Source organism: Corvus hawaiiensis, chromosome 1, assembly GCF_020740725.1.
Source record: "Corvus hawaiiensis isolate bCorHaw1 chromosome 1, bCorHaw1.pri.cur, whole genome shotgun sequence".
Classification (NCBI taxonomy): Eukaryota; Metazoa; Chordata; class Aves; order Passeriformes; family Corvidae; genus Corvus; species Corvus hawaiiensis.
The window spans coordinates 15,196,834-15,223,115 of NC_063213.1; the positions used below are offsets into that span (position 1 = coordinate 15,196,834).

The 26,282-nt window shown below is 39.5% G+C and overlaps 1 protein-coding gene across 16 annotated transcripts in view; it reads right to left on the reverse strand.

Moving 5' to 3' along the window:
- SVIL (supervillin) overlaps positions 1 to 26,282 on the reverse strand; it is a 100,786-nt gene that overhangs the window by 30,274 nt on the left and 44,230 nt on the right. For 4 of the 16 annotated variants that reach the window (XM_048293972.1, XM_048293937.1, XM_048293902.1 and 1 more), the window contains exons 4-17: positions 24,432 to 24,489; positions 24,157 to 24,308; positions 23,073 to 23,742; positions 17,930 to 18,013; positions 15,047 to 15,934; positions 14,544 to 14,714; positions 13,882 to 13,916; positions 12,756 to 12,817; positions 12,245 to 12,384; positions 11,391 to 11,486; positions 9,892 to 10,144; positions 8,381 to 8,404; positions 6,898 to 7,369; positions 5,110 to 5,329 (exon numbers count right to left, since the gene is read on the reverse strand). In XM_048293972.1, the coding sequence (XP_048149929.1) occupies positions 5,110 to 5,329; positions 6,898 to 7,369; positions 8,381 to 8,404; positions 9,892 to 10,144; positions 11,391 to 11,486; positions 12,245 to 12,384; positions 12,756 to 12,817; positions 13,882 to 13,916; positions 14,544 to 14,714; positions 15,047 to 15,934; positions 17,930 to 18,013; positions 23,073 to 23,742; positions 24,157 to 24,308; positions 24,432 to 24,489 (3,325 nt within the window). Of the gene's footprint in view, positions 1 to 5,109; positions 5,330 to 6,813; positions 7,370 to 8,380; positions 8,405 to 9,891; positions 10,145 to 11,390; positions 11,487 to 12,244; positions 12,385 to 12,755; positions 12,818 to 13,881; positions 13,917 to 14,543; positions 14,715 to 15,046; positions 15,935 to 17,929; positions 18,014 to 23,072; positions 23,743 to 24,156; positions 24,309 to 24,431; positions 24,490 to 26,282 lie in introns of all 16 variants that reach the window. The other 12 variants (XM_048294026.1, XM_048293998.1, XM_048293912.1 and 9 more) reach the window with 11 other exon arrangements.

Consider the following 26,282-nt stretch of genomic DNA (forward strand, 5'->3'; position numbering starts at 1 on the left):
CATCAATCCTTAACTGCACATGTTGAATGGGAATCATCTGTCAAAACACAGACATCTAGACCTGAAACAGACACTCCAGCTAATTTGTATAATCAGTGGAAATTGCCAATACAGTCAAGGGAGACCAAGGTACAACGCAGATTATCCTAAAGTAGATGTATAAAAAGGTTAGATTAATAACTGCTTTTTTCCCCTCCATTCTGTTGCTAAGGCACAGCAAGTGACTACCTTGGCTATGGATACTTATCCTGTAGATATCCGAAGTTAAGAATATGTATCCTACCTTTGGTCTTCATTGTACTAATTAAAAAATAATTTAAAAATTATTTTCTTTAAAGCCCAAGAAGAAAGAGGTCTGTTCAGCAGGCACACACCAATTATGTCTCATCAGGCACATCAAAGGACAACTCTGCAGTTACTGCTTTCACTACAACTCCAGGGGCTGAGGTTACTTATCAGACTCCCTGGGATCACTTAGCCCAGGCATTGCTGTGACACAAATCAGCAGCACCAATGCACTAATAACTTGGTGCTAACTACCCTACAGTTGTGAAATTTATCAGCAAGACTCAACTTGTTTAAAGGAGGTCTTATATGTAAAGTGTGGATTACCATTCATTTCAGTAAGTGAGATCTTTTCAAAGCGCTGTTTCCTAATCTTGAGCAAAATTCTGACTATAGCACAAAGGGACACTGACTGGCTTCAGTGGGGAAAACATGTAGATTCACTTTGCTAGAATTGTCCATACAAACCCTGAGGTGACTAGTTTTGGGGATAGGGAAAGTCAGTCAGGATCAGGAGGTCTATACAGGCATGATGATCTTCAGTTCACCTTCTTCAGAAATGAATATTTGTATGAGTTTTCTGCCCTTCAAAAATCACTCTTAGTAATCCATAAAATGTGTATCTGCAGCACCTGTGCAAGCAGTTGCATTGATCTACTAAATAATTTTTATTTTAGTTGAATTAAGTCTTACTACATACCTTTCTCAAATCTACAGCATTTCAGTAAGAATTATACAAAACCCTTAACCCTATTAATATTTGAACAGGTTCAGTAGTTAAACCTACTCTGACCACAAGATACGGAAATTATTTTTCAGACATGTGATTACTGTCACCCTCACAGCAAGTCTTGTCTGAAAACTCTGAGGAGAAGGAAAGGGTAGAACCAAAGAGGTCTAGCCAGAAGCCAAGTTTCAGGCAGCTGCTTCTTGCAAAAATCAAGGGGGTGCAACCATGCTACTGACCTATTTGGGGATGATCAATTGGGCCTAAGGCAGTCATTTGAGAAAAACTAAGAATGCAGAAAACAGTAAATCTACAGAATACAATGGCAGTAAGAATGTTAGTATTCAAGAAAGCAGTTATTTCCTCTCTTCCTGCCCAGGCAGGCAGTGCTGGCAGGCTTCACATTGCCTGGTTGCTTCATACCTCACAGCACGGGATGAGTAGGGGTGAGAAGGACTCACAATAAGGAGCTGAGGTCATGGTCATTGTTTCCAGAAAGGACACAAGATTTCACTGCCCAGAACTAATCTTCTGGAGTGCATCCATGCATGTGTGAAACTGTGGAGGAGACCAAGATGGGACTGAATTGCCACCATGCAATGAATTATCTTCAGTAGCTATGTTCTCTCAAGTCAGTTTTGCTTAGAAATGATCTGTGATAATTGAAGCTGGAAGGCATATTGGTCAGCTTTGGTCTAAGTTGGGTTTGTTTTTAAAATTGTCTACAGCTGCTCAGCATAGCAGGCAGGGGAAAAAAGTTGGGGTTTTTTTTAAGCTAACATTACTGCAGGGTATTTGCCCTAGACCTTTGACCCAAACAGCCTGCTTGATCACGGAGAGAAAAATCTGTAACTCTGAGAATACTTCTGTGTCTTTGGAGACTTTGTTTTCTTCTCTGCCATAAGGATGGATTCATACCAGCCCTCCGATCTTCACTGGTATGTGCAATGGAACAACTCACTCCTACAAGTGAGAACACACATTTGTCTGTTTTGAGCAATGAAATCACCACTTTAAAGAAATATGTATGCTCTTTATGCCAATAAAAACTTCACTGCTGGGTAAAACCTAAAGCCACGCATTTCTTTCCGACAATGGAAGTGGCAATAAAGTCAGACTTCCCTGACTCAGCAACAATTTTATGGAGGACACCCTTTTGTATGAATAAAGATGCAAGAACTACTGAACTGGTTCCTAAAAGCAAGCCCACCAGCTCAGCAGTAGACAGCAGTTGATTCATTGGAAAGTCTTAGAAAATAAGGCAAATATTAGGTCTAACCCTTAGATTTGTTTAAGGTCTGCTGCTTACTAGTTTCATTGCATACCTCTAGTTTTCGGCTTTTATAAATAATGAATATTCATTCAGTAATCACTTTTACAGTTTAGTCATACTGCTTTTGCCTCTAAAAGTTCCTTTTCCAATCTGAAGAAAATAAGTTTTACTCTTTTCTTGAAAGAAAAAAGCTTTTAGTATGTTTGCCCATCTTTGACAGCTTGCTCTGCATCCTTCTTTCACTTGCTACTGAGATCAGTGACATCAAGATAGAATGAGCCTCACCCCAGAGGTGTCAGGGTGGCCTCAAGGCAAAAGCTTTCAGAGCTGAAGGCTAAATGCTGGGTAGTGAATACTAAAGGGGAACAGAAACAAGATCTGAACAATGGTTTTGCTTAAACAAAGAGAGTTGCATGAAAGGCCTTGGTAAAAATCCTGGCAAAAAATGTCCAAAATGGCACATCTTTCTTCTGTGGCAGGATTTTAGTATCTTAGCTGCTGGTCTTCTCCTTGAGATAGAATAAATTGGACACAGGCTTGGTTTTCATGTGTACTCCATTGGCTGCACTTGACCAGTTCTGTTTTAGATAAATCACAAATCCTGGAGGGCAATATGAAATACAGAACTACAGAAAGGAAGCTGACTGTTAAAAGAGTGCATAGCTTCAATACAGTGGGGACCAGACTGCATAAGAAAGTATTGCTCAGGAATTCATACATCAAAAAAGGTTGAAAACTAAGTTTAGGCTAGATTTTTCCTGAGAAGGCGAGAATGATGGTAAGACATTCACCAGAAATTAATCATCTGTAGCTTTTTTAAATGGTGATCATGGCATGCACCTGACTTCTACAGCAGAGTGGACAGGATGGCCTTTGGTCTCCATAAATGCACAAGGAGAGGAGAAGAAAGTATAGGTGTCTTTCCTCCTTAAAAAATCATGATTTTCATTCTTCTATATAATATAGGTAATTCTGAAAATACCAGCCACACACTCACTCTACAAGGATAATATTAGTTCAGTAAAGCAAGTCTTTGTGGAAAATCACTTTCATCCAGACCAGAATTCATGCATCCTGCCCAAATACAAATTGCATGTGTGGAAAAGTTGTTCTTCCATAAGGTGAAAGAATGTCTGACACAGCCAGAAAAATCCACTGGATGGGAAGATGAAGTTAGTGAATGTAAAAGGGAAAAAAAAAATCAAAGTGTAATAGTTAATCTTTAGCAGAAATGTTCTTTGATGTTTATGAATACTTGGCACTGACTACAGCCAAGCAAAAGAAACTTACTGGTTGCAGTCTTTTAATTCTGGGACAAGAAGTAGACTACTCTGGTATTTTGGAAGGCTAAAACATTTTGATAGCAGCTCAGTCATTTACAGATGTTTGTGGAATCAGGGTGTACAAATTCCTGACAAGACAGCAGTTATTTTCTTTTGTCAGCTCTGGGACTGAGTAGACAGTCTTGGAGTCCTAACAAAAGTGATTCCTGATTTGTGTGACTGACAGGCTTCAGTTCCTCATCAGACCAACTCAGCTGAGGCATTAAAGTTAGGACTGAAACAGCTGCTAAAACTTGGATCTTCCCTTCCCTCCTACCTCTTTCTCCCCACCAGGATCAGGGATGGTAGATCATTTATCGCCTATAAACCAGAAGTTACTGGTCTTAAACCTTATCTGCCAAGACAATTTACATTTACAGGAGGGGGATGGGGAAGGGATGAAAGTTGCTTTAAACAAAACAACAGGAAACTGAAAAAGGTAAGTACATCCTTCAGAAGGGCACTAAGACTGCACAGCTACTGCAGCTGCCCCTGCACCACCTTGTGTAAGGGGGATGACAGGGAGTGGGAATGCTCTATTGATAAGAATAACTCACGTGCCTCCTAGAAACACACGCATTTAAGAAGCAAACTTTGGAATCATGTTTAAAAGAAAAAAAAAGGTTCAGAATGCCTAATATCACACTCCCCTCAGAAAGTGAGGGAATACTTTTACACAGTGAAAGTTTAATCAGGCAGCTATTTTCATTTATTGATTTTGCTTTCACTGCAGAAAAACTGAAGTAAAAATAGGCCAAATAATCGTAATTCTACTCACTGGACTGCTACCAGTTTGGGACTGAGTTTATACTCCTAAGGTTGTAACTAAATTAGAAAAACTTTTACAAGTACTACAGCAGCTATTGGCACTTCAACCCTGAACTCATACTCTCTGCACAAGTGCAGGACTAAACGTTTTGTTTCAGATCAGAATGATCTTGGGTTGGAAAAAGTATTTCTAGTACTCCAATAAACCTGTTCAACTTACTATCCTTTTAAAATCCCTACAGTAAGTTCTGAGAAGTGGCAACCATGAAGTAGGGGGGGCAAGATCATCCCTATTTGTGACTTCCTCTACTCAGCTTATTTAAGGAACTCCTGTAGACCAACAAAAAATGGTTACTAAAATAAACCAGAATCCCATTATACCTGTTGTAACTGAAAGCAGAATCTGGAGAAGTATATTGAGTATATGAGTATAAAGGTAATTAGAACATGTATTTTTTACAACTTTAATTTTCTGAAATACTCATTGATTATTCAGGTGGCTCTTTCAAAATCAGGTTATTATGTTCTCTTGAATGGTAATTCTCATTCACCATCATCTGCTTTATAAGCATGTCAGGCAGATTAGCTGCATGTTTCTACTGTTAGTAACAATAAAGCCTAATAATCACTACTTAGCTTTTTCAGAAACAGTTTTAAAGCTTCTTTTTATACCATCATCAATATAATAACTGTATTTATAGGGATCACTAAAAAAAAAGGAGAAATTTAAGTACCTTTCCTTAATTGACATAGTTTTGCTGGAATTATCAAGGACATCCTCAGCTGTTTGTGCTTTGCTCTCTCCCATGGAAAACATCTCACAGGAATTCTTATAAAATTTGCCTTCCAATTGTTCAGAGAGCTCCTGCAGTCTACAGGATGCTGCAGCTGCAGTTTGTGAAACTGTCCTCATGGCTGATGTGCTGGTGAGTTCAGAAGAAGGCTCAGCATGGTCTGCCATTCAAAAGAGAAGTGCTGAATTAGTTCTATTCTCAAAGACACTTTACATTGCTAACACTGAAGAAGCAAATCTGTGTTTTAAACGTTCACATCATATACTATTCTAACAGGGAAAAACTTCAGGCTGAGCTAGAGTACAAAGATTAGTTGTGCAGTATTACTTGCTGCTGGGACTAGCCATTTGACTGATGTTCACATGAAGCCACAGAATATCATGTTCAATACACAATTCTGAACTTCACATGGATGAGGCACAAACTGCTGCTCCCATCATCACAGCAACAGGAAAACGGACAGATGAAAGTGACAGGGAACAAAGAGCAGGGGAAGAGAAGCAGACAAAATTTAAACAAGAAATTTACTATTTGGTAAAGCAGTTTAATGCTTGAGTAGCATCCTAGGAAGACATTTAATAGCTTAATAGAGGTATTATTTTCTAGGGGTGTGTTGGGGGCTTTTGGGTTTGTTTTTTCAAGCAGCAATTAAACCACAGGAAAAACTGCCTTTATGAAAGATAAATGCACCATTACAGATATCCTTAAAGAAATATAAGCGATCTTCATTTTTATTTTTCAAGTTTTATAAACACAACACCCCTCTGATACATGACTGCTCCTATTACATCCCAGTCTCCATCTCCTCTGCAGTCATCAAAGCCCAATTAGATAGAATGGATACTGCTCTAGAGGAATACAGGCAGAACTGTACCTTCCTCTCTATGCCTGTGTGAAGACCATTAAATTCAGAATAAATTAACTTCACAGAATGAACACAAAAATGCTTTTATTGCTACAGGGTACTGTGATCCTGTTACCCATCAAAATAAAACAGAAAAGTAATATAACATCTGTCTTGGGGGGACTTCTAATTCAATAGAATAGAAGGACTTTTGCAATGACCAAATTCACTGTTTATTTCCAAAGTACTTTATTTAAAGATGGGCAAGTTTATTTATTAAGTTTAAATTATGCTGTGCATATAAAAATGTAATTGCTCTGAGAATTTATTGGTTTTTATTTTATCACCACATTAAGGAGAAAATAATATTAGTTTTGCAAAATTAATTATCTGAAAATTATCCACTACTAGTTATGTATGCACATACGTAGGTAATTCAGAACTATGTATGCACAACAAGGCAAAAATTAAGGGCAGATAACTGACCCAGAGCAGCAAGTTTAGTTTGTTCAGAATTTTGGAGAGCAGGGGCAAGGGCAAAAAAAGGAGAGAATAAATCTTAGCTTCAGCATATAATACCACTTCTTTCAAAGGAAATAAATCTGAATAAAACTGAGCCATCTTTAAAGACTGAAAAAATTGAAAGAATAAAAAATACAATATATTTGTAAAACTTAATACTTCCCAGATACTTCTCTACTTCTAAGCAGTGTTAGAAAAAGAAAACATAACCATCCTTGATAAAGCTTGAAGCACCATTTGCTGAAGGAGACCACACCAACAGCAAGTAATTACCACACCTCTTTGCCAAGTCTTGCTTTTCATAACACTTTTCGAATCCATCTTTTCTTCAAAGGACTGGCCTTTTTTGACTTCCCATTTACCTTGCATGCCAGTATCAATTTCCTTCTGTTCAAGAGGCTGAAAAAGTGCTTGTGAACTAAACAGCTCCAAGCTGCCCTTCCTCAGGAAGCTGTATGCTGTCTCTTTATGGTGGCCTCCTGTTTTTTCAGGAACAGGATGTGTGGTTTCTTCCTCAAAGGAGCTGTACTTTTTAATTTCATTAGCTTCATGCGCTAGAAACCTCCTTCTTTCTTCTTCATGTTTCTTTGATGCTCTTCTGCTTTCTAGTCCTTCCACTGAGGGATGCCACTGTTCTGATTTCTGAGTGCGTTTTCCTGATGAGTCCAAGTTTTCTGCTGCAGGGTGGAACCTCGTGGCAGCACTCACACTTCCATCAGTCCCTGGCTTCCCGGGCAGGTCCCCGTACAGCGGAGCAAGGGCAGAGGCCATCGCTGAAATCGATGTTGCAACTGCAGTTGACAGGGGAGCGATCTTTCCACTTTCATTTTGTACCTATGAAGAAAAAAAATGAAAAAACAAACCCAAAAAACCCAAATAGGACTTACAAGCTCTGAAATTACCAATTCCAAAAACCAGTCAAATCCCATCAGTCCTTCAAAGGTATGTTTTCATGTAAATATTGTACTCTATCACTATAGACTAGAAACAGATAAGGAAAACAGCAATGCCCCTGTAATTTGTCTGCAGATGGGTTATTCCACCAAAGGTAAAAACAACTGCACGTGAACAGCAACATCTTTAGTAACAAGGGGTGTGTGGGGAACATGCAACACGCTGTGTCAGGGCTCAGGACCTGCAGCGTTGGGGGAAGGCATTAGTTCAGCTTCCAGAAGCTGGATGACATGCGATGTGCCCACCAGGCTCATCAACTCTGCATCTCAGCAGGACACATCAGCTTTGGCACAGCTCTGCAGCTCCCAGCCCTGGTGCCCGCTCAGCGCCAGGGAGAGACTGTTCCGTGCTGTCCTAACCCAGGGCAGACATTCCTGATGCTCCTGCCACACAAATCACCTTCACGCAGGACTTTTTCAAATATAAACATTGCCTGTCATGAGCAAAGTATTTGAGCCTAAGAAGCATATTAAAAATATTTCCAAATTTGTTTTGCCAGTCCCCACGGTGGAACAATTATCTTTTCTACTCTTCTAAAATAATAATTTTGTAAAATTTTCCTAGATACAGTTAAGATGCTTTTTTTTTTCTGAAATGCAGAGCTTTCCTTCTCCAAAGGAGACAAAGGCTATGAAAGAGAGTGACAAATATGCCTCATACACATCTGGAGAGGGTTTTTTTTTGATGTTTTCTTAAACTGCAGAGCTAGTGAACAGTGTGCAAAAGAATAGACAAGATCACACCAGTAGGAGGAAATCAGCTCAGAACTTAAAATGCGCATGCAGGTTCCATAAAACTTTGACAACACAGTCATTCATTAAACAAACTGGAAAGCAGAGCAAAGACTATGTTAGCCCAAAGATTCTAAAGCAAGATTAAGAAAATAGTTACCAGTTTATTTTTTTTCCATTGCATCTATCAGAATTAGAAATTTAGAGGAGATTAGAAAAGTGAATTCCGTTTTAATGACAAGATATTTACATTTTCAAATGTGCATTTTGGGAATATAACCTCTAGTTATCTATTTTGATAGCTCTCTTTTGGTTCTTCCCAGAAAAACCATACCTGCATCTCAAAAGCCCCCAATACTCCAAATGAACAGTTCACTATGGAAAGTCTTTTTGAAGATACACTCCCATTGAGCTTGTTTCAGAGTCAACTCTGATTTCATTTGCTAGGTTCAGAAAGAGATGACACAACATGCTTCCTCTGATTTTCCTTGCTTGAAAAGCGTGTTTGCTCTCGAAGTCTCACAAAGTAATGCGATTGTCACTTCTTCCCCATCTGCTTCAGCCCTTTTCTGTTCATAACCTTCCCGGCCCCCAAACAAGTTAGTGACACAATCATTAAAGAGGCCAGGCTGTGACAGTGATTGGCACATGGAAAGTGAATGGAAAAAAGGACTATGTAAGGTCTGGAAATCTTGCTTAAATAAATCTGTCAAGCATTTATTATTACTTCGTGTGTAAGTGAAGTAGGCATAAAGTACAATTATAATCTGTAGAGCTTTGCACCAATATGTTTAGAGAAACCCTGCTTTCTCACTGTTCTGTTACTATAAAATACGTACAATGTATAATCATGAAAGAAGTACATAGAAAGAAAAGGGTAGGAACTTTCTAACACTCAAATTTATCCAAACCCCTAGAAATATGACATGCATAGGAGTTGTGCTTCACTGTTAAAGTGATTTCTTTTAAAGCTGTAATGCGAAGGGACTGCTGCTTCTGCTATTCTGAACAGCTCTAAAAGACCACTTTGGGGCCACCTCATGCTCAGGCTTCACTAAAAAGGCATTCCTTTGCAGTTCCAATTAGATGAAGTATTCCAGAACAGGAAGCCAAATTTCACTGCACACATTAAATAATTTCTCTTTGACTTCCTGAATTTCAAAAGTATTTCTGCTTTTAGGGAAAAAAAATACAGATAAAAATCAATGCCTCCTCCCAGAGGAAAATGACAGAATATGTCCTAACTAATAACGGAAATATATTGTGCTTTCAGGAAAGAGCCTGAAAATTGCACATGACAAAGCTTCAAAATTTGCTGAAAATACACCTAAAGCAAAATGATGCATGTCAGTTTTTACCTCTTTGATCAGGAATTTACTTTTAGAAGACCTGTAATACTCTAGTGGAAATGACAGACACTGTGAAAGGTACAACTTGCACCAGGCAGGAAGTCGATATACTCATGAATTACTTAAAAAAAGAAGAAAACCATACCAAAAAATTTGAACGCTTTAGGGAATGTTGTTCCTCAATGTCAGAAGGCTGCTTCCTCACAAACTTTCTCCTCTGTGTGTAGCTCAGAGCAAAGGAAAGGCCAGCCTTTATGGTATCTTACACTGAAGCTGTTTTCTCCAATAAAAAGAAATGCAGAACAGTTATGATGGCACTTACCTGCTCAACCTCTCCAAGAGTGACTGGCTGGGTCTGGTAACGAGCATTCATTCTCCTGTGCCTCATATCTCCCCGATTCCTTGTGGAGATGGCCCTGGACACTGGCTGAGACAGTTTGTTAAACAAAGCCATCTTTTCTGCCAAGCTTAAGGTGGAAGAATCTGGTTCCTCAGACTGATCTTGCCCCATCGCCTCTTTGGCTGCTCTTATCTCCTCTTTAGCTAAAATTTTTTGGTGTGCTGATGCCTGCAAGCTGAAGAAGCAGAACTGGAAATTAGTTTTGAAGAAGCCATTGTGCAGCTTTAAAATCTCAACCTGATAGAAGCAGAAGATCTGCACGTGAAGCACAATAGCCAATGTAATATAGCAGCCTGAGTGGGTATGCAGTGGTTCAACATTGGCATGATGAATTCTAATTCGACAGCTGAAGATTTAAAAAAAAGTTACATTTTCATTCATGAATTCATTTGATTAGGACACAATGTTTTTTTAAAAGGGAATTCAAGATTGAAGAGAGATTTTACAGACAATCTCTTTATACAGAGTACAGAGCTATGGAGAGACATTTGGGATGCCTGCTGTAGAACACACACAGGTCCTACAGTACAATTTATATAAAGCTCAATTTTTTTGAAAGCAATTTGTGGACCACATATGATAAAGACATTTAAAAGACAGACTTAAACTCCAAGTTAGTGCTGCTTTTAAGTTAGAATAAATTGCAATGCCTCTTATAATCTGAAGTGGAACAGAATTCAGACTGTCTTTTGTTTTGAATTATCTGGGATAAATCAACAACAAAAAATAGTTTTGAAACACAGTCCATTGATTTTGAAGATTGTTTGACCAATGCTGAAGGCAGACATATTAATTCATAAAAGCTGTAACTGCATTTGTCTCTACAATAATGTATTTTATTCACCTTTACAATAAAAGATTTTATTGTTCAACTTCTTCCACATTTACGGAATTAGTAGTATTCTCTAATTATTCTTTTTTCTGTCATGGTCTCCGCTAAAATTCTTTCATTCAGAACGAGCAAACAGTATTCTGCAACTTTCCTATAGGTGGTGCAATTTCTTATATTTCCTTTAATTTTGCAAGCTAAAAAAATATATATGTAGAGACAGACAAAGGACATGTACTCCTTGTGAAATCAAGCACTCAGCTGCGCTATTTTCATCTTAGGATGATACTACCATACAAAAAAAATTACAAGAGCAAAGAGGGTTCTGCTAGGTTTGCTCACATGCAAATTAATTTCTTTCACAAGAAGAATATGCTTCTACAATAGGTAAGTGTGGTTAGAAGGGTCCTGACAAAAAAAAAAAGCTGCATTGCTTTATCATGCAAACATAAATGAAGTTGACGAATGTTTTAAATATTCTTGAAACAAGTATTGACTTGACACATTGAAAAGGCATTCAAGGCTTTAAAGATGCATCTGCTATTGAGGAATCTTGTGCTCCATGTAACATGCATGTTTACCCCCCCAGTACCTGGTAGGTTGTACAGTGCTCTTAACTACAGTGGGACTAGGTACTCTTGTCACTACTGTGTGGGTATTCACAGAACGTGAAGCAGGGGTAGTTTCACTTTAAAGAATTGCCAAGGAGGGAAAATTCACAGGGAGAGAGAAGAAAAAAGCATTAAGAAAAGCAATACATTAAGTGTTAACTACAGAAAAGACCAAACCAAACCAAAACAGAAAAAAAAAACCAAACAGCAATGATTTTCAATTAACTGAGTTATCTGCTGTAACATTTGCAAAATAATTCCAAATACTTTGAAAGAACTAAAATCCTAGAGGACCAAACAGGCTGTCTCTTGAAGTTATTCATAACCCATAAAGTAAGCTACCTTTCAGCTGACCATTAGGTGAACATTCATTCACCTTTGTTTAATTTCCCCCCAAAATTATTTTCCCTTTTTCAGGAAAATGTCATGTTATATGAGCAGAGTGCAAGAAAAGCATTTCCAAAGAGCACCTTTGAGATTTCAGACCATAAAAGGTTTTCCCCAATACATACACACTCTGTAAGAAATCATGCAGATTTCCCTCAGCACAAACTATCCTTTTCATTTGAGTTATGAAACAATGCTATGATTAATCTCATTTACCTAATCCACAGGTTCCTAAACTTCCTGCCAAATTACAGTTCATACAAGTTAGGCTTTACTAGTCCCTCTACGTTTAGAAATTAATTCCAATATAGCTTTCCCTGTGGCTCTCAAGGCCTTTAGCAATAAATGTTTTCCTTGCTACAAAGTTATAAGCACCACAGATATGGAGCTTATTCCCAGATTTGAAAGCAGCAGCCAGAGTTAGAGCCAACACATGCACAAGACTTACGTCGCTGCGATGACCACCTCCTCACTGGTAATGGGCTGTGTGTGAGATCTGTCCTGCAAACGCCGCAGCCTTCTCTCCACTGCCAAACTTCTTGAAGGTGATTTGGGAATATTTTTCATTTCCAATGATTTTTCCATTTCCTAAGAGGACATATGTCATAATTAAAACTACGGAAGAAAAGTTCTGAAGCAATACTTTCTTCTTAGCTTTCCTGAATGTAGAGCAGTGAAGTTCCCAAATGCCCACCTCTGAATTAGAAGCAGATGCAATTTCACAGTATGCACCACAGAGTTAAAACTAACTACACACTTCTCTCTAAATGACATTCTTAAAGAAGGCTTTAGAGCAACAGGTCTACTGTGTAGGTAGGGAATGAAACAAAAAACAAAATTTATGTAGCTTGGACTTGGTTAACTGCATTATAGTTCATTCTAATGCAATTTGGGTTCCTTCAGCATCTTGTATATGAAATGTTTAATTCAGCTTTCTATTTAGAAAATGTAATACTCACTCTAAAAAGCAGTCTCTTTGCAGCTACGCTTAGTTTGGCTCGATCATCCAATTTTTCTTCATCTACACGAAGGGGGAAAAAAAGGAGGCTGAACATAATGAATCAAGCTCATATTAAGAGTAATGTTTTTTTTAAAATGAATGATTACAAATCAGCAAATAAGCTGGCTGTTCCTCACATTTAACAAAAAACTTACTGTGAACCCAGTTGTGTAAACTTGACTTGTTTTTACATGTATTGCATCAAATGAAAATTCTTGACATGATTTGCAAACAAAAGACTTGTCTTCAGGACAGTTCAAGTCCTTTCAAGCTATCAAAACAACCTTTTATGAATAATCAAACTTATTGCATCAGTCTATGAAAACACAGGAACTAAGAAAATAAAGACTGTCTTAAGGGTCAATGAACAGTATTGAACATCTATTTTCTACTAGCTGACCATTCTGATTACCACCTTTTGTCCCCACTTCTCAGAGGCTAAATTGGTATCCTCAGGAGCTGAAATCAGCATCCTCCAGATCCAAGAGCCAGCATCCCAGAGCTGCAAGGAATATCAGCTTTCAAATAGCATAAGGCATTAAATCTAAATATAGCTACTCATGAGATTACCTACTTAATTTGTGCCAGGCTTGCCAAGGGTGACATGAGGGAAAGAGAAGCAAGATGGCAGACTGAATCCTGTAATTTAATAACCTGAATTTTGCAACTTCCTTAGCCAAAAACAAGTTAGCAACATCAGTTTCACATTATACTAAAGGCTTTTTTTAAATTATAAGTCCTAGACCAGTGATTAAAACTGATCAATGATTAATTTTTTTCCCAACAGCTAGCTTATTTATTGTCTAAATTAGGAAAAAACCCAACCCCAACTATATTGAAAAGTTTCAAGCCATTCTCCGCTTGACTCCCATTTGAAGTTTGGTATCCACAGACAGACTTTTGGACTTAAATGAGTTTGAAATCAAGTCTGTAGTAGATGTGGCCCAAGGAAAAGGGGTACTTCAACTGTATCATAGGTAAAGATACTTTCAAGTGGATTTTGTTTGCATCACCAAACAGTTTTTCAGTTGAAACAAAATAAAACATATTAGATCCCATTTCTTCCTTAGAAAACAGTAACATACCGTCAGCAGTTGGTATTTCTGCACACAAAATTGACCTAGTGAAAAATTATCAAACAGAAAAAAGTTAGCTGGAAAGAAGACATCAAAAATGAAATTCAAATTCAATCTGAAGTAGCAGGACCTCAAAGTCTTAAGAGTGGGAGAATTTATCTGTTTTTCAGGTTTCAGCAGTGTCCACTTAGGAACATCCTTTAATAAAGCATAAAGGCAAGCAATTGCAGCCAAACTTAAATACAGTAAAGGAAAATTCTTTCTAGTTCATCTTGCAGAAAATAAAAGTTTAAGATTTGCTACCAGCTCTTTTAACATAAAATAGGTAGCTTTGGTGGTTTACAAAGAGAGTAAATGATAAAGCAAATTAGATGGAAAGGAGACCCTTTATATAAAACCAAAAGCATTTAACATTAGAACCAGACAGCTACAGTACTTTAGCATGATTCATTGTTCACTATTTCAAATGGGAGGAATTTGCAACAGATTTGTTTTGTTGAGGGGTGTTTTGGGTTTCATTTTATAAGAAACTATAATAAATACTTGATTGTTTTTAAAGAGAAACAATAACCTTGCAAAATGTTTATGCTAATACATGAACAAATCTTTTCACAAGCTTGTTAATAATCTACCTGCACCAGAATGCTACACAGAGCTACATACATGCCTACCTATCTGTCTCCTTTCGTTCTGCTGATGTTATAGGTTGAGTTTTAAATCTCTCAGAAGTCTTTCTATTTTCACCAGGAGTAAAATAGCGCCTCGCCTTTCGTGGCCCTCTTTCACGGTCCCCATTGGCAGACACAGTACTACCTGCTGTTGACATCTCAAACCGAGATTCACTTTCAAATCGCACGATAGAGAGCGCATAGGAAAGAAAATAGGAGAGAGAAGTAAAGCATAGATGTAAGCATCTCAACAACTCCCCAGAGATCACTCTGCATGCTCCTCCGGTACCATGCGCAGACGAACACATTCCAGCTACCCCACATCACAACCTGCACTAGCAAGCAGAAGCACAAAAGCGGGATTCAAACCATCTCAGCCTCCAGTACACACTGGTGAGAGCTAAGCTGTGTGCTTTAAGTGCCGAACAACAACTGCTGTTGAGTGGGTGTAATTTTGCCAAGGACGTGCAAGTTTCACACGAAAATACGAGTGAAATGTCACCTACAGTTCTGTTTTCTTGTTGGCATTAGCAGTCTCCAGAAAGACATTACGGAGCTGGGCAACAGAGACTTTTGTGTCAACCATGCCAATCTCACCGTTTGGTGGATTTGCTTCCATGCTCTCCTTACTTTTAAAAGCTTCTAGCTTAGAAGTCACAGTATAGTCAGACATGGAGCGAGTCAGGACCTTATGCTTTGTTGTTGACACTTTCCAAACAGGAGCCTTTGCCTTGTCAGGCTGCAATACAGATCCGCTCTGTATGTACATAACAGCTTCACTCCTTTCTATGTTCTCAGGGGTCTTAAACTGCTGCTCGGGGGCCTGCCTCTTATTGCATTCCAGCTCTCTCTGAACTTCTGAGTTAACTTTTGGCTTGCTTGCAAAGGAGGAACTCCCCACAGAGGTCTCCAATTCTCCTCCTCCAAAGAGGCCTTCATGGTTCTTCCCTTGCTTGCGAATCTCAGATGGCAGAATTGGTCTTCTGCCTTTGGAAGCCTGTTCACCCTCCAAGGAATCTTCTTCATCAGGTTTTGCTCCATAACCAGGTGCTTCTTTCTTTTCACTCTCTGATGCAGAGGCTGCTGAGGATTTTGTTATGAGGCTTACACTGTCTGGTGGGAGGAGGCTGCCAGCAGAGGCGTTTGCTGGTTCTTCTGCTGCCATCAGCTGAGCTGTGTGAGCAATGCCAGCAGGCTGAATATAGCCATGGATTGGTTGGCGGACGGAACTGACAGGCTGATTTATGACCCTATCAAAGGCAGACGTTTCTGTCTGAAGAGGTATGTAGTGGGCTGGCACTGGATGGGATTTTCTCTGAGATACTGTGTCTGTGGCAAGTTCAGGGCTTCCACGAGCACTTTCCTCTTTCACCAATTTCTCTCTAACTTTTACTCTTTAAGAAAGAAAAAGGATTAAAGCTGTGAACAGCAATACCCAATCTGGAAAGGAACACAGACACCTACTGTGGGTACAGAAAGCAACACTGTAGTAAAATAAAAAACAATGCATCAAAGAAAGCAATCTTAGGATGCAACCCCTTCCTCCCCCTGAGTCTTAGCAGTAACACTGCTCAAAAACAGTCAAGTGATTCACAGGCCTTGGACATGCATGACTCCTGAGAAGGTAACTGTGCAAGCTCTGAGAACATATAGCATGTTCTCCTGAGATTGCAACTGCATTTGCCAAACAGCACATACCCATAATCTCAAACAAACAAGATGATCAAAACTGCTTTTTATATTATCAGAGTGTTGGGTTCAGCCTGAAATTGCAAATTCTACTGGCAGCTGTGTATGCAGTCAGATATTTGAAGATGTCTAAACACTGGGAAGCTTACGTCATACCAAGATGTTGTTGCATTGGAGAAAGGAATGAAAAAACATGTTATCTCCATCTAGCCTGTCAGATGTTTTGCCAGAGACTGGTTTACTTGTGTTTTTGTGTATCATTTAAGACATCTGAAATGTCACATGTAGTGTAACCTGTTTCAGTAAGTGAGAAAAAATGTTGAAAGGGCAAATGCTAAAACCGAAAGCAAAACTTTGGCATGGCTGTTGGCTCTTCAGAGACCTTGCAGGGAAAAAGGCATTTAAAAACCAAAACAGGTGTTCTGTTTTAAAATGTTTCGTTACATTCTAACATGCAAAACTTGCAGGACTGTTCCCAAAAGTTACCTTACTTCAGTGTGTTTTCTAGAAACACCTCTGGACACGTGCAACATCCACGCAAAAAAAGGTTCGTATTTAACCTCTCTAAACTGAATACACGGCAGCACAGTGGGAGGCAAGCACGTGCAGCCAGGGGCAGCCTTTGCTCTGGGGCTATCACTGCAGGTAAAGCACTTTCAAAGCCTCGCCGAGGCTCAGACAGCTTACAGGGCAAGCGTCTGGAGATAATGCACACAGTATTAAAAATGAAAGCCCTGTACTTCCTCCCCTCCCAAATGGGTATAAAAAAATTATTTTAATTCTGAGAAAAGAGAGAGACTCAAGCTAGGAGACTAGCTCTCTGTTTGAAAGTAAGCAATCAGCTCAAAGTATGTGCAATTCCAGGCTTGCTACCAACAGATGTTTTGGAGTTTACATAATTAAGAAAAAAAAACCAAACCTAAGATTTAGGAAAAAAAGGGCAAATTATCTGAGAGAAAAATTCAGAATATCGGAAGTTATTTGAAACACCAATCTTTCTAATATTTCAGTGCTTCTTGAAGATTTAGGCACTTATCAGGGAAACTTCTTAAAGTTGCTTAAGCACATTAAGTATGTTAAGTCTGAAGAAGCATTTGAACTACATGTACCAAGCACTCTCCAGAACATCCACACTGATGTTAGTAGTGGGTTATAAGAATTACTTTAATCAGGAACATGAAAAAAAGTCTTCTTGAAAAGCTTTTCATGGTGGGTTCACTGTACATGTTACCAAACCAGGAGAAAGCAGCTGCCTGTCGCTCTGATCAAGATTTTGTTTTACTTTTCCATGTAATTATTTTTTTACTTCTTTTGTACCATCTCTGTTGGAATTCAAGGAGTTAATTGTAGGGAATGCTAAGATGGAATGGTGTACAGCCTAAAAATATGCTGGTTTGCAGAGTACAAAATGAGATAAAGTAAGAAGTTATGAAATCTTGTGGAAGCCAGAATGATAGTAGCTGTGGAAGAAGCTTGGGGCCTTTGTACTTCTTCATCAAAACACCAATTGGTTGTTGGTTAGAATAAAAGCAGATGCTTCAGAAAAGTTTCAACAGCTGTTTATCCACAAAAAACCCCCACTTTCTTACTTGCTGCTGTTAAAGGAAAATTAAGGGCAAGTGTTAAATGAAGAGAGTAAAGGGAAAGAAAGGGGAGGTTTGTAGTCTGATTGTTAGCCACACAGCTATGTTTTATGATACCTGGAGGGCCAGCTGATAAGTGAAGGTGTGTCCCCTTCCGAATCTTTCTGAAGAAACCATTCAGGTTTTGCTTTCCCTGCACTACTACAGAAAACAGAACTTCAGGTAATTTCTGAGATCTCAGCACATGCTCCCATTATTTCTCCCGATCTCCCCTCCCCACTGCTTTTTATTTCTGATCACTCAATTGCAGAGGACTGTTCTAGAAAACCAAAGCAATGCACACTAATTGAATGCAAAGGTGATAAACTGTGACAGAAACTATTATATAATCCCACAAACATATACAAAGTATTCTAAATGTTAAAGAATCTACAGAGGTAACTTTACCAAGTGCACATTGTCCAAAAATTGAGAAGTGAAAGCAACTACACAACCTAATTTTTGCATTTGCCATTGCAGGTCAGTTTGTGTAAGGACATCTGAAAAAGTTGTTAAAGCCATTCCTTTAACTTGTGATTTGAAATGGTAAAGACTGCTGCGACCAAAACAAAGCAGTAATAGGAATTTAATGAAGTGAAAAATTCACATGGCTACATCATATTTCCTCAGAAATTCTCAGAAGCATCTAGAACCCCTCTCTCCTCTTGTAACCCCTTATTGCAAAGCTTCAGAAATGCCCACCTGGTTAGCACAAGTTAAACACACTGTGTCACTGGGTGACTTGGCAAAGGAAAAACTTACGAAACAAAGTGACCCCTAATTTAGTCTTGCCTGACTTTACTCTGTTTACATTTTGGAGTTGAAAGCATAAAAAGAAAGAAGAACTTTTAAAAGTCCTGCAGCACTGCAGGAAAGGGTGTTTGCAGACATCCCACATCCAGTTTCTCAAATACTTTCCTAATGTTCACCTTCACCTACAATTCCCCAGCAACGGCAGAACACATCAAATACTTTTAACCTTGCAAGCACAAGCTGTCCTGCCACATTATTTACAAACTCACTCCCTGGAGGTGACGAGCATCCAGGATGCTTTCCATTCTTATAGCTACATCTGAAAGAGCTCTTTCCATTGCCGAAGAGCCATTTGGGATAAAAATCCCAAATCAAGCTCCAGGTCATATATTTCAATTTTTCTTAGCTAGTCTTTTAAGAAAAATAGTTGGAAAAGGTAAAATCAACTGTTCTGAAGATAACAGTGTATTTGATGGAAATAAGTTTGAATTTGAGAACTCACCTACCATTGTCATTGAATCCACATCTATGTTAGAACAACGACCAACACCAACGGTTGAAACGCCTTCTCTTTTTCCAAACGTTTTTGAATCCCTAATGGAACTGACCAAACAGAAGGTAAAGCCCTTTCAAAGAAGCTGACTAGAAGTTGCTAGCTGGAATTGCTTTGAAGCATGGGAACTTCCTTCTCTCTTAATGTGTACTTTGGCACATTTTTATAGTGGGCATGGCCCAAGCAGCAATTATTTGTACTTGATCATTCATCCTTTGAAGAGTGCAATCAGAAGAATGCAAGCCATGTTTTGAATTTAATCAGCCATTTCAGGAGCCAAATGCAGGCAATGTCAAATGATACCTTCTCAGTGATAGGTAACTGGATTAATTATTAAATCTTCTTAATATTGAAGGCACAAAAGCTTTCACATATATTCCAAAGCAAGATGCATTTATTTTCCAATTTAAACTCAGGAACTTTAAATTTAACAAAACCAATTTTGTAGCCTGTATAGAATGTGGAACTGACTTCAGAACAGCAGTCACCTGAAAAAGTTAGCCTTTATTTCTCTTGTGCAAATAGCCTTACAGGAGACCACCACACTAACTTTAAACGGACTGCATGGACACAGTAACTTCTTTACCACTCAAGATCAGGGACAAGAGTTTCAGAGAGGTTATTCTTACATCTCTGAATATCATACCACTGAGCACACACTGTCACTGAAGGTGTCAGGGCTGTTAAAGAATGGACTCTTGGGAACTTGGCCTTTAAAGTACCACTTACTGCCCACACGTGTATCCAAACAAGAGACCAAACCCTAAATTTAAGCTCTTAGCTGCTTTAAGTACTACACCACATCTTGGTGGGTGCAGATGGTTTCCTTCAAAAGATAGAGAGACAGCAATTATGGGAAATTTGTTTTATGCAAATATTGACCCAAGCCTCATCCAGAAAGAATATGAAATTAGAGATAACGCAGTCAGCAATTTGTATTATATTATTGTTTATTCATAGAATCACAGAATAGTTTGAGTTGGATGGGACCTTTAAAGGTCATTTAGTCCAATCCCCCTGCAATGAGCAGAGACATCTTCACCCACATCAGGTTGCTCAGAGTCCCATCCAACATCACCCTGAATGCGTCCAGGCATGGGGCATGCACCTCCTCTCTAGACAACCTATGCCAGTGCTTTACCATCCTTCTTGTAAAAAATTTCTTCTTTATATCTAGTATCAATCTACCCTCTTTTAGTTTAAAACCATTCCTCCTTGTCCTATTGGAAAGGAGAAATGTCCCTATTAAAAAGTCTGTCCCAGTCTTATAATCATCTTCTGCAGCACTGAAAGGCTGAAATCAGGTCTCCCTGGAGCCTTCTCTTTTCCAAGCTGAACAACCCCAGCTCTCTCAGCCTTTCTGCACAGGAGAGGTGCTCCATGCTTCTGATTATTTTTGTGGCTCTCCTTTAGACTTGCTCCAACACTCTGTATCTTTCCTGTGCTGAGGATTACAGAGCTACAGATGCAGTATTCCAGGTGGGATGTCATGAGAGCAGAGTAGCAGAGAGAGCAGAATCACCACTCTTGACCTGCTGACACGGTCCTTTTGATGTGGCCCAGGACACATTTGGCTTTCTGGGCTGCAAGTGCACACTGCCAGCTCATGTCCAGCCTCTCATCCACCAGTTCCCCAAAGTTCTTGGCAGAGCTGCTCTCAATCCCTTCAACCCCCACCCTGTACTGGTACTGGGGCTTGCCCCAGCCCAGGTGCAGGACTTGGCACTTGGCCTTACCAAACCCCTCATGAGACTCCCATGAGCCCACTTCTTGAGCTTGTCCACGTCCCTCTGGATGATATCCCATCCTTCAGGAGTGTCTACTGCACCACTCAGCTTGGTGTCATCTGCAAAGTTGTTAAGGGTGCACTCAACCCCCTTGTGTCATTGACGAAGACATTAAACAACCCTGGTCCCCATTCAGACCCTTAAGGGACACCACTTGTCCATCAGGACTCTGAGCTGTTGACCACTGCTCCCTGGATGCAACTGTCCAACCAATTCCTCATCTACTGAACAGTCTGTCCATATCTCTTCCATTTACAGAGAAGGATGTTGTGGGGGACTGTCTCAAAGGCCTTGCAGGAGCACGGACAGAGACATCCATAGCCCTTCCCTTGTCCAGTGATGTAGTCACTCCACCACAGAAGGCCACTAGGTTGGTCAGGCAGGACTTGCCTTGGTGAAGCCATGCTGGCTGCCTCGAATCACCTCCCTGTCCTCCATGTACCTTAGCATAGCTTCTGAGAGGATCTGTTCCATGATCTTCCCAGGTACAGAGGTGAGGCTGACCGAGCAGTAGTTTCCAGTATCCTCCTTTCTCCCCTTTTTAAAGATGGGCGCAATGTTTCCCTTTTTCCAGTCACTTGGGACTTCACCTGACTGCTCAGATATCATGGAGATATACCAGCCAATTCCCTTGGGACTCTGGGATAAATCTAACTGGGTCCTACAGACTTAATTTTATTCAGTTTCCTCAGATAATCACAAATATGATCTTTTCTTATAGTGGGAGGGACTTTGCTTCCCCAGTCACAATCCTGCTGTCCACTCACTCATGAGGTGTGGAAAGAGAGGTTGCCACTCAAGACTGAGGCAAAAAAGTAGTTGGGCCTTCTCCTCGTCCATTGTTACCAGTTTTGCTCTGACCTTCCATTTCCAGCTAATATACCTGCAGAAGTCCTTGCTATGCTTTGCATCCGTTGCCAAGTTCAGCTCCATCTTCACCTTGGCCTTCCTAACCCCATCTCTACACAACTGGGCAGTGTCCCTATATTCTTCCCAAAACAACTGTCTCTGCTCACTGACTGTGCATTTGCTTCTTTAATAATCCATGCTGGTGTCTTTCCTGCTTTTCCTGATTTCTTACACCTGGGAATTGAGAGCTCTTGTGCTCTGTTGAAAGAGTAAATGGTTGAGTTTATACCAGTTACCTCAGTTTCTTAAGAGCAGTCAACACTGCTCAGCATTATGCAGATATGTTTAAAATTAAGTTCTCATTTACATAATTTTTAGTTGCAACATTTAAACTTACATTTTTACAGTTATTATTTTCTATCTATCCACCTACCAAGAAATTAAAGACTCACACTTAGAGAAAATCATACTTAAAAAAAAAATCTTAGTCATGCATTGTTTTCAGTCACTGTAAGAACTTGACAGTGTTTCTATACCACACTGTGAAATTATAATGGAAAATTAGTGAAAACTAATTGTTTTTCCCTTTTGGAAGAATCTGTTTACCCTATTACTGTAGTAAATTTGTCAAATCTGACACAATTTAGCATAGAATTCTAACTCTCTCCTCTGCCCCTTCATGCACATATATGCCTGGCATTATCTGAAAGATTGACTAGCACAGTTCAAAAGCGTTTCTTACACTTTTGCATCAGGAAAACAAATCAACTATTATTTCAACTGACCCAAGGCACTCTTCAGCTTTTAAGCCTGAAAAATTAAATTTTGGCAGAAGCAATCATGAAGATATTCAAATCTTCATTGAGAAACAGCTTGCCTCTACTTGGAAGCTCCCAGCAAACAATTACAAGATATAGAAGAAAAAAGGTTAAAGACTCGCTCTAACAGGTTATTAAAAAACTCAAGGAGATTTAGAACCATAACTCCTTCAATTTCTAGTTTGTGTCCTCCCTGCAAAGGGCCTAATTTTAGTAAAAATTCTATAAATATAAAGCGAAACCAAGGAAATAGCTAATTAAAGAAATATATATCCACTTCCTTTATCAGAAACACACTGTAATACAATAAACCCAACTAACCCAGCTTGAGACATCCAAAGCAACTAAATACATTCTTCAAGGGTAATAAATACATTCTCATTAATACTGTAGACACTGATGCAGAAGCTGATTAAGATAAAGGAATATACAGCAAAACAAAAATTAAAAATCATGCTTACCTTTGTCTGCTGTTACTGTGCAAGGGCTGGTCATTCTGCAAGTGGGTCGGTGAGGCTGCCCGCTTTGGTGAAGGGAGGGACTCTCGGGGGGTTTGCTTTGGTGATATTGGCACTTCGTTATAGCAGGAAGATTCTCGTCCAGAAAGTGAAAGGGAGACAGAACTATCCAAGGTTGCTGAAGGGTCAGAAGCCTGTCTAATGGCACTGTCATCATCTGCTTTTCTAACACTCTTTTCATTTAAGAGGTCACCTTTATCTTCGTGGCTGGAGTACTCTTTGGAATCAGAAATCACACTCTTTGATGCCTTCGTCTCAGTCCTGGACAAATAGAGAGTGCCATAGTCTTTGTTTTCATCATCTTGCCTTTCACTTTTCACTCCCTTTCTTTCCACGCTGTCGGGATCTTTCCTTGCCCGTGTATATCTGGATGAGTAGTCAGAATCCAAATCAGAATCAAGAGATAATCCATACTTTTCTGCCAGCTGGCGCCGCCTCTCTGCCTTGTACCTAGCTATTCTCTCTGCTTTTGATTCTAGTTCCTGGACATCCATGTTTGCTGTACTGTACAAGGGCTCTGTATTACCTCCTGTGATTTCTGCTCGGTATCTGGATGATCTGGGTTGTTTCTCTACAGAAGAATCTGAAGTTTCCTCCTCTTCATTTGATCTTCCTGTCAAAAGTACAATATATAAGCAAGTCCTTCCCAAAACTCCAAGTACCCCACCCACCACTCAAACTGAATGAACTACAAGCTTCCCATTTTCTTACAAATCAAAGTGACTGCATAGACACATTATATTTTTGCACTTTGGTCTCCAAAAGCACATACAAACAATTAAGAAAAATGTATTAGTAATAATTCTTTAATAAGTAATACTTCTCAAATCAAATAGTTATTTTAAAGCAGTAAGAATAATCAACTTTCTCGTATAAGGCAACTGGAGACTTAAAAGGCAAATTAAAAAAGAACAAACAACCTGACACAGCTCTTCTGTAGAAGTCTTCTCTAGGTACTGCATAACTGGTAGTGAAGCAAACATGAAGTAATTCATCAGTGCAAGACTGAGTGACATGTGCTACTTACCTAAGTGGGGGCTGTATGGGTCAGTTGCACGCATATATCTTGGTGTATCTTCCTCTAGTAAACGGTGTGTGACTGATCCTGGGCAGTTTTGTAGAAGCATAGGTTGTGTATCATTTTCAATTCCCTCTAAGCGCCTAGCTATTCTTTCTTTTCTGAAAAATATGTGAAAAATATGAAAACAGGCATCATGAAGATTCAAGGGGAGAGTTTCTAAGAGGAGGTAACAAAACAAGCTGCGTGTTTTGTTTTACAGGCCAAAGACTTTTTTCTTTTACCTTTTCATTTCCAAAAAATCTCGGTTGTTTGGTTCAAAGAGTTTTCTTAATTCTGAAACTGAGAAAACAAAAAGATTATGTAGTTTATAGGATAATAAGTTTCAAAAACTTGCTAAAATGATTTAGAGAATAAGAAGGAACAGTCAACTAAAGCTCAGAAGTTTGAAATAGCTTTTGTCAGGAAATGAGAATTTTCCTCTTGTTTTCCCAGTTTATTAAGGTTGGGCTGTCAAAAGTGCATTAGGCACATAGGTGTGACCACCAAGTAGTCCTCCCCTCCATGTACTTCCAGGCTAATTCCAAATCTGCTATGCCATCCTAGTGGTTTTCAAGATCTAGTATATACTGGACAAGTTGTATTTTGATTAGCTGAGGTCAAGCTTACATGCTCCAGTAACCCATTTCAAAACCAGGTAGTAAGGAAATTCCGCTTACCCTGTCTGCTCAAAGGTCAGAGACTATGTTTAAAGAGAAGCAGCGTCCCCTATTCCTTAGTTTCCTCCACACCCTTATATTGATCAAATCCCAAGAATCCCAGTGACTAATGCTGAAGTGAAAATTACTGTGCACCTTCATGATATCCTGCATGGTTAATCACTTTCTATTTTGCTAACTTTCCCTTCTAGTTTTAATTGGACATACTTTCCTTCTCTTCCCCTGAACTCTTTGCTGGTGTTAAGTGCTAGCAGACAGCTGCCACAGTCCACAAAATAGTAGTGAACCAGGAGGAGGCACGACAGATGATGTAATCCCTATATATACACACATATGTGCATGCGCAAACCACACTGGAGCAGTGAGTGCTACGCAAACAAGCGCGGTGTGACTTCTTACCACCACAAGGAGAAACCATCCAGGCTGTCAAGGGAAGCAGTGGACTGGGGTGGGGGTGTGCCTAGCACACAGACATGCACATCCACACACCCCTCTGTGCCTTTGCAATCATGTGGTGCTGAAAGCTGTGTGCACCTATTCTGACCAACACACCTCTGGGCTTCTAACCCTGTTGACCCAGGGACCAAAAGTTAAAGCAAGCCAAAGGCCACACCTGCTAAATTGGCCAGAGATTGCCATCAGAAACACCGGATGATTGAGGAGTGTCTAGTAGACACTGTTCCACTGCAGAGCTAAACCTATCAGCATTTTTTCTTGCCACCAGACTTCATTGATCTAGATACTTAGAAGATAAACAATATTGAAACACCACCCTTTTAAAGGTCAGATGCACCTTTTCTCCCTTCCGTCTACTGGAAGAACTTAACATGCATGGCTTGGTCAGGGTTCCAGCTCAGCTGACTCATCCAGGAAGTTTGCTGTACTCATTACCAGTGCTCATACCTCATAGATACTATTGACATTGAATGTCATATCAACATTACATGCTGAAAAGCCTAAAAGTAGGACTACAGATAAAATGTGTGGGATCAGCAAGAATGAACACATTCTGATCCTGAACCAACACCAAAGCAAAGATGAGCCCTTATGCTGTGTTTTCACAGACTTTTCCACAGTTGCCCTGTCTACTCAAGCTGTGGTAGCAGTGGAACAGAGAACTTACCCATTTGAAACCAGCCTACATTTCAGATCCACACCAAAGGAAATGATTTCTCAGAAACATTTTGCTCTCACCTCCCCAAATCTACTTCTGTTTAATTATGTTCCACTAACTATTATAGTTTTTCTGTTCTATCTGTTGGCTATGTATACATAACATTGTCAAAAGAAAACCCATAATTGTCTGTCTTCAGACAAGTCAAAGGCCTCCAGAGCTCAGAGTTAGTAAAACCACATTCCATCCAAGTCCTGATCCTTTTTTTCCCCTAGTCACCAATTTATGCAGTCACCAAAACC